Source organism: Oreochromis niloticus, linkage group LG6, assembly GCF_001858045.2.
Source record: "Oreochromis niloticus isolate F11D_XX linkage group LG6, O_niloticus_UMD_NMBU, whole genome shotgun sequence".
Classification (NCBI taxonomy): Eukaryota; Metazoa; Chordata; class Actinopteri; order Cichliformes; family Cichlidae; genus Oreochromis; species Oreochromis niloticus.
The window spans coordinates 11,591,672-11,599,800 of record NC_031971.2 but is presented as its reverse complement, the minus strand read 5'-3'; the positions used below and the strand labels follow the sequence as shown (position 1 = coordinate 11,599,800).

The following is an 8,129-nucleotide window of genomic DNA, read 5'->3' as shown; positions in this document are numbered from 1 at the left end:
TATAATGACTGATAAATGTACATTTAAAAAGCCAAGGGGAGACAGGAGAAATACCTTTCACTCATGAGTGTTGACATTGCATAGTCTGACCACCAGAGGGCAACTTCTCTGTTGGTGTTTAGAATATCTCAAAATCAGCTGGTATAAGTAGAGTGTGGAAAAAGTAACTACATATAACAAATGTTAGGGAATTCTACTTGTTTTGCATTTATGAAATAAAAATCAGCCAATGTATCAGAATATTGGCTTTTTGAATCACTAAATATTGGTAGAAGCATTGGTCCTAAAAATCGGTCAGGTCACATTTGAATCTGTGGGAGCCAGAACTCGGGCAAGTTTTAGCATCTCAAATAATTCACTCAATGACAAGCAAGTCAGTGTATAACTGCTATGTAATTAGTTTTGTTAAAATTCTGTTTCTCTCCATTAATATGAAAATATGATTAAAAATGTGAGACTGTTCATTTCTTTGTAAGCTAGCAAACTTACAAATTCACCTGGGGTTGAAATAATTATTTGCTCAACTATTTCCACTCTGACATAACCTACTGGTTACAGAAGGTCCCATTTTGAAGTTTAAGCCTCCAGTTGAGTGTTTCCACCATAACAAAAGGTCAGATATGACAAGGAAAGGCGGGTCTGACTGTCAAACCACACACTCATTGGCTAATGACTTCTGATTGACAGCTTATTAGGTAATAATAATGTGGTTTCAAGATAATCCCACATTTTTAAACATAGTATGACCAAAATTTAAAAAACAGACTTGATTTTTTTATTCAATGTGTTCCAAAATGAGTGACTGAGCCCATAAACTCGAAAGGTCATGTCATGGTCATTTTTCCATAGACTTCAATAGGGCTGGATGTCTTTTTGGAAGGCATTGCCTTCTAGTGGCTTTCAGATAGTGTTCAGGTTCATTTTTGTCACCCATAAGCTACATGCATGGTTTCTACCATCAATGGTTCTAGTGTTGGATAAAGGAAATCGGTAACTCTTGTGTAACATTATCTATGAATATTACCCATTAAATTGAGTTATTTGTAAACACTGATTCCTGATATAAACTACATGGGTGGAAACTCTTTAACACTTATTCATTCAGGATGTACTTTAGCATTGTTTTGGAATGATTTCGAGTTTGACCCCCCAAAAAACAAATATATAACAACCTTATAATGATTATATAAAGATTGTGAAGAACAAACGTTTACTGTGACAGCATTGTAAATAAAGTTTTGTTTTGTTTTGTTTTGTTTTTACAGTTATTTTGTATTATTTTAAGAATGTGGTCATTTTTTGGAAATCTGATACGGAAATCTGATACGGTGCCCTAACAGTAGCGTAATTTGACACGCTGCCAGAGACTTTTGTCCCTCCTGACACGCCGTACAGGACGACCAACAAATGTGCACGGAGCCCTCCTTTCTTGGAACGGTTTGAACGCACGTGAGGGGGGGAACGGCTGCACCAGTCCGTTAACTTTACTCGGTTTTATATTGTTGCTGCAGCTTTAAAATCTCCGACAGTTCGTGTTGAGCTTACGGCTAATACAGGCGAGGAGGTACAATCAAAACAAACACAAAAACAGGTAGCCGATAAGCTAGTGAGCCTCCGAACTCCCGGTTTTAGTTCTGTATCTGAAAGCGCTCTGGGAACATGTCAGCCGTGCAAAACGAATCCAGGAAACGGAGCAAGAAGCGCTTTATGGCCGGTCACCACAGCAAGCGGTGGAAGGGCTCCCGGGAGCTGGAGGTGGGCATGCAGGGGATCCTCATCACATGCAACATGAACGAGAGAAAGTGCACGGCGGAGGCCTTGAATCTGCTCGGTGAATACGCAGACAAGCTCTATGGTCTCGAGAAGGTAAGTTTACATTGTTTTCATTATTGGATCAAAAGCCTCAGACGAGCAGTGATTGGGGCTAATATACTGGATGGCTTGAGTTAAACTAGGATTTAGCTTGCTTTGTTAATGGAATAAGTGAAAAGCAACAATCTGTACGAACTATAATGAATATGTGAAGCACAAATGGCTGGTTTCAGTGTTTCCATATGTGGGGTGATTGCTTCTTTTCTCATGTTTTATGTTACTGGAAATGCTTTTGTGTTCCACATGCGTAAAATGAGAAGCACACGTGTTGCTTTTTCGTGTCACTTGTACTTTTTTGTGTGTTTTTAATGCTCTACATATACCATTAAGTAATTTTCTATGCTTATTATTCTCTTAGTGTAGTTTATTGATTTAACCTGTGTGAAGGGAACATACAAAGTAAGAATGGCATTGCCCAGCGTAACCTATGTGTTTTGCAGTGTGTATATGTGACAAAAAAGTTGACTTGATTCTTGCTCACAGCTTCAGGAAAATACGGGGAGCAGCAGTGAAGAAGAGGAAGCTGAAGAAGAAGATGTTGATGTTGCCCTGAAGAAAGAAGTGGCCCAGCTGCGGGCATCGGAAACTAAACAGGAGAGGCGGTTCCAGGCGCTCGACAGCGGAGCAAACAACGTGATCTTCATCAGAACTCAGAATATCGGTAAAGCTTTTTTGTAGTTGATGCGAGTCTGTCTTTCAGTGTTTTGTTTGGGCTTTTTTTCCTGATTTTTGTGTTTTTTGTTTTGTTTTGCCGTAGAGTCTGATAAACTGGTTCATCACATCCTGTCAGACCTCCATACTACAAAGAAGAAAAAGTCACGTGTCATCCTTCGAATGTTGCCAGTAAGTAGCTTAGTTGTGAGTCTCGATGTGCATATGCGTTTAAACTGATGCAGGATAGTAAGTCGAGGGGTTGTTGAATCATCTGATGCATTATGACAACACCAGTAAAACCCTTGGGTTTTTTCTTTTTCTTACAGGTAACTGGAACCTGCAAAGCTTTTCAGGAAGATATGGTGAAATATCTGACCACTTTCCTGGAGCCTTGGTTCAAAACTCCAAGCTGTGCTACCTACCAGATTGCATTCAAGGCCCGCAACAGCAACCACAACAAGCGAGACGAAATCATCAAATCTATCGCAAGTAAGCTCGTTCATTTTCCCTGTTTTTCATGGCTGCCGGTGCCCGTGCTAAAGGAAACTGACTCCTTTCGAATCTGACTGTCTTACAGGCCTTGTGGGGAAGATGAACCCTAAGAACAAAGTGGATTTGACAAACCCTGAACTGACAATCATTGTCGAGGTCATCAAAACAGTGTGCTGCCTCAGTGTGGTAAAAGACTATACGTTGTACAGAAAGTACAACGTTCAGGAAGTGGTGAAAGACGACATATCTAAGCCTGACGTGACCACAGCAAAAGCAGACGCAGACACGAGCGATCAGACGGAGAAACCCGATGCAGGAGAGACGGACAGAGGAGAGACGAAGGGCGAAGAAGACAAGGGCACAAGTGTTTCAGAGAAGGGGGAGGGTGATGAGAGTGAAGGTGGGGGGGAGTAAAAGCTCACACTGACGTAAACAGTTGAGGATATACAGTTTAATTTGCTTTGTAGTGTCGTGATTTTGTTTTAAATGGACTGATTTGTCAACGTCATGAGCTCCGTAAGCATCACAAAGGATTCTAAAATAATTTAATATTTGGGGGGTTTTAATATTCATGGGGATATCTGGCATCCAATATCAGCTTTATTGAGTTGTACATTTCAAATGAGAGAATTTTTTAATGGATTGTACAAACTATTTGTAGCTTCTGACAGTTTTTGTTTTGTTTTGTTTTTTTGTTTGTTCGTTCGTTTAAATGGTGAATTTGACTTTTAATTTCAGTGTGTTTTTATTACTTCTGGGGTTCTCGCTTAAAAAAAGGACTTTTCCTCAAGTTAACAGGTATCACTCCTAGTACCTATTACTGTTGTGTAACTCGTTTCCTATACTTGTCCCTGCTGCCTGTGTGTTTAACTGGTTCCTCATGTATTCTTTACTTAGTTCATGGTGCTCTCTGTTCTGCTCATTGGCACAATAAACGGACCGAAGTGGAGGAGAGTGAGGAGGTCAGAAATGGCATACGTATAAACTCTGTATGGTGTGTTACGCTTAGAAAGTGTAGATATTTCTTTGGCAGTTCTTTTGTACTCCACAAGATGGAGATAAAACATCATTTTCCAGAGTACTGACTGTTATGTGATAATTGTGCTACCCTCTAAGTGGATATTCGTAGCTATACTGTTGTTTTCTTTTAAAAATTATTTTAGGAGAAACAGTCTTCTGGTTGTTTTAGTCTTAAAGACTACATGATACTACTTGAATACTCCAGGCTGTAATTACCGTTTAAAATATAAAACACTTCATATAAAGAAAGTAACATCTTATTACAGAATACAGGAAGGGTATAACCTGTGATGCAGAGAAATATCAATCATTTATTTGAGTGCAGTTTTTTCTTCTGTCATCCCTCCAGCTGCTGACGACCTGGGCAGCAGCTGGAGGGATGCCAGAAGAGGAAGAAATATTTCAGCCATTCTAGTGCTTGATTGATATCATGTAGTTGAGAACAATTAATCTCCAGTCCTAAGGTGCGGTCCTGCCTGTGAGTACTTGTTATTCATGCATTAAGTTTCTAATGAATACTGACTACTTCCGTGCAGTGCGTCGAGTGCATTGTTTAGAACACTGCAATAAACAACTGATACTGGGAAGAAAGTATGGGTCGGCTGTGAGAGGCACTGACTGTCACATAAGCTGGGGGGGGGGGGGGTTGCTATATTTTCAGGTCCCAAAGGTAGACCAACTGCGCAGACCAACTGTGTGGGGGTGATGGAGCACCTCTTCAACCTGAGCCTGAGGCTGGGGAGAGTCCCACAGCTCTGGAAAACCTGTGTTGTTCCAGTGCCAAAGACTTCACGCCCCAAGGACCTCAACAGCTACAGGCCGGTGGCTCTAACATCCCACCTGATGAAGACCCTGGAGCGGCTGGTCCTGGCTCAGCTTCGGCGCCTGGTGAGCTCATCACTGGACCCACTTCAGTTTGTCTACCAGCCTGGCATTGGAGCAGATGATGCCGTCATTCACCTCCTACATTGTTCCCTTGCTCACCTGGAGACTGCTGGGAGCACTGTGAGAATTATGTTCTTTGATTTTTCCAGTGCCTTTAACACTATTCTTCCCTCGGTTCTGAAGGACAAGCTGGAGAACTCAGGAGTGGACCATCACCTCACTACCTGGATTTTGGACTACCTCACCGACCGACCACAGTATGTGAGGACTCAGGGCTGTGTGTCGGACAGGGTCGTCTGCAGTACGGGGGCCCCACAGGGAACGGTTCTGGCTCCGTTCCTCTTCACCATCTACACTGCAGACTTCTCCCACAACTCCACCCAGTGCTTCCTGCAGAAGTTCTCTGATGACTCTGCAATAGTCGGCCTGATCACTGATGGGGACGACAAGGAGTACAGAGGACTGACTCAAGACTTTGTGGACTGGTGCCAGCTGAACTACCTCCAGATCAACGCCAGTAAAACCAAGGAGCTGGTGGTAGACTTCTGCAGGCACAAACATCCTCCACTGCAACCACTGAACATCCAAGGTATGGACATTGAGGCTGTGGACAGCTACAGGTGCCTTGGTGTTCATCTGAACAACAAACTGGACTGGACTCATAACTCAGACGCCCTCTACAGGAAAGGGCAGAGCAGACTGTACCTGCTGCGGAGACTCAGGTCGTTTGGAGTGGAGGGCCCACTCCTGAAGACCTTCTATGACTCTGTGGTGGCCTCAGCCATCTTTTACGGTGTGGTCTGCTGGGGCGGCAACATCTCTGCTGGGGACAGGAAGAGACTGAACAGGCTGATCAGAAGGGCCAGCTCTGTTCTAGGATGCCCTCTGGACCCAGTGGAGGTGGTGAGTGACAGGAGAATGGTGGCTAAGCTGTCATCACTGCTGGACAACATCTCCCACCCCATGCAGGAGACTCTGACAGCACTGAGCAGCTCCTTCAGTAGCAGGCTGCGGCACCCACAGTGTGGGACGGAGAGATTTCGCAGGTCTTTCCTCCCCACTGCTGTCAGACTCCACAACAAAGACTTCAACTGATCAAACACACACATCCACACATGTGCAATAAGACTAAGTGCAATATTCTTTTTCTGACATAGTTGTATTTTTACTCAGTTGTATAAAGCATTTGCATTCTATTTTTATCCTATTGTATATTTTATTCTATTTATTCTACTGTATATAGTATTTTATTTTATTCTATTCTGTACAGTTGTGTACAGTATTTTATTCTTATTGTATTCTAATTTTGCTATATTACTTTTGCACTGTCCACTTCCTGCTGTGACAAAACAAATTTCCCACGTGTGGGACTAATAAAGGTTATCTTATCTTATCTTATCTGCGCTTACAGCTAAATCAAACAGCCCATGTTACTTATGTGTCAAATATAATATCCATTTTGTAACCAGATACAGTGCAGATGGCATTGTCTAAGTGAAGGTGTGGCCTCAATGTGGCTCACGCAAGTCCGTGAGTCAGTAGGTTTAACAAAAAAAGAAAAAGTCTGTAATTAGGAACAACCCTCATCCTAAATAAGTTAATGTCATGAGGAAGCATATTCAGACATTTTGATAACCTGTAAGCTATAAATGCAAAAGTCTGTAGTGCAGTGCTGTGAAATACTAAGCACACCCTCACTGCTTCCGTAGGAATTAAGAGGGTAATGGCAGCCAGGTGCTGTTAGTTAAATGTACTTGATTAACTGAAAATCAGAGTGTGATCACCTCTGTAGAAGCAGATGTGTGAACAGTTTGCTGGTCTGGAGGAGACGTAGAGCCACAGCCTGCAGGAGTCGACACCCAAATTCAGCCCAAGAGCATGCAATGTTCAGAGAGGGAGTAAAAGCAGCAAGAGCTACAGTGCTTAGCAAATTTATTAGGCCATCAACCAATGTAAGGTTTATGCCGCAAAGTTAACAGTATTGGTAAATAATTTTTTATGTTTTTGTAATGGTTAAACCACCAGTATGTGCAAGCTCTATAATCAAAGTTTTTAATGCTAAAATATTATTATTGTTGTAAATTAATTTTCAGATTTACTGCTTTATAAAAATGGAAAGAAATATAGTAAAGCACAATATTAGTTTTTGATTAAGATGCCAAAATAGAGTTATTTACTCGTATTCCTGCACAGAAAAATGCGTTTTTGTGGTTGAATGTTATGCTTGATTAATCACTGACTTCTAGCTCAAATTTGGTAAAAAAAAAAAAAAAAAAAAAAAAAAAAAAGGAAGGAAAAGAAAAAACTAAACTAAACAAAACTTGAGACCTGTTTGTTATTTGCCTAATAAATAAGTTTAGGCTGAAACAAGACAGATTTCCAAAATATCTGGTTTCTATTAAAATTGTTTAGCACTGTACATCTCAGAAACTACTTCAAGTAAGCCTCAAGTAGCACATTACATGTTAAAGTATCTGACAGTGAAATCAGAGAATGGCTCAACAGGTACGACTTGTTTGGATGGGTTCCCAGGAAAACGCCTCCTTTCTCTAAAACGAACATGAGAGCACATCTTAGGTTTGCAAAGTTATATCTGAACAAATCACAAGAGTTCTGGATCAATGTCCTTTGGACAGAAGAGACCAAAGGGGAGATATTTGGCTGTAATGCGCATCACCATGTTTGGCCAGAAGCAAACACAGCCTATCAGCACCTCTGCCACCTGTTAGACATGGAGATGGAAGGATGATGATTTGGACTTGTCCCAAAGGACCTGGGTACCTTGCTGTTGGGTCTGTGTTTCCACAAGCCCCGCTGGTTTTAGAGACTTATTCATCATGAAGAAAACAAGACAGTCAGCGATCGATCGATGTTCTTGCAAGGGAGGCCTCGTCTGTGTCTACCACGAAAATGACCCCGGCGATGGCCTCCTCTCGCTGCCTTTTATTGAGAAACAGTTCACACAAAACACATCACAGCAAAGCAACGCCCACATGGTTCTAAGACAAGGCATTGTATGTATATGTGTGAACTTCTGTATGTATGTAAGAATGCGTGTGTGTGTGTGTGTGTGTGTGTGTGTGTGTGTGTGTGAGACCTCCTGCTGGGCAGAAAGCTTACATCAAAAAGACCTTCACAGGGATGTGTCTGTAATAAAAGACTACAGCCCCCCACTCAGAACCTCGAGAATCTGGGGGAAGGACAGA

General features: G+C 41.8%; 1 protein-coding gene across 1 annotated transcript; it reads left to right on the top strand.

Moving 5' to 3' along the window:
* Positions 1-1,361: 1,361 nt before the first annotated feature.
* thumpd1 (THUMP domain containing 1) lies at positions 1,362-4,097 on the top strand. The gene is made up of 5 exons (XM_003457757.5): positions 1,362-1,866; positions 2,356-2,533; positions 2,630-2,715; positions 2,853-3,015; positions 3,104-4,097. The coding sequence occupies exons 1-5, from the start codon at positions 1,660-1,662 to the stop codon at positions 3,430-3,432; spliced, it is 963 nt and encodes a 320-aa protein (XP_003457805.1). The 5' UTR covers positions 1,362-1,659; the 3' UTR covers positions 3,433-4,097.
* The last annotated feature ends 4,032 nt before the right edge of the window (positions 4,098-8,129 follow it).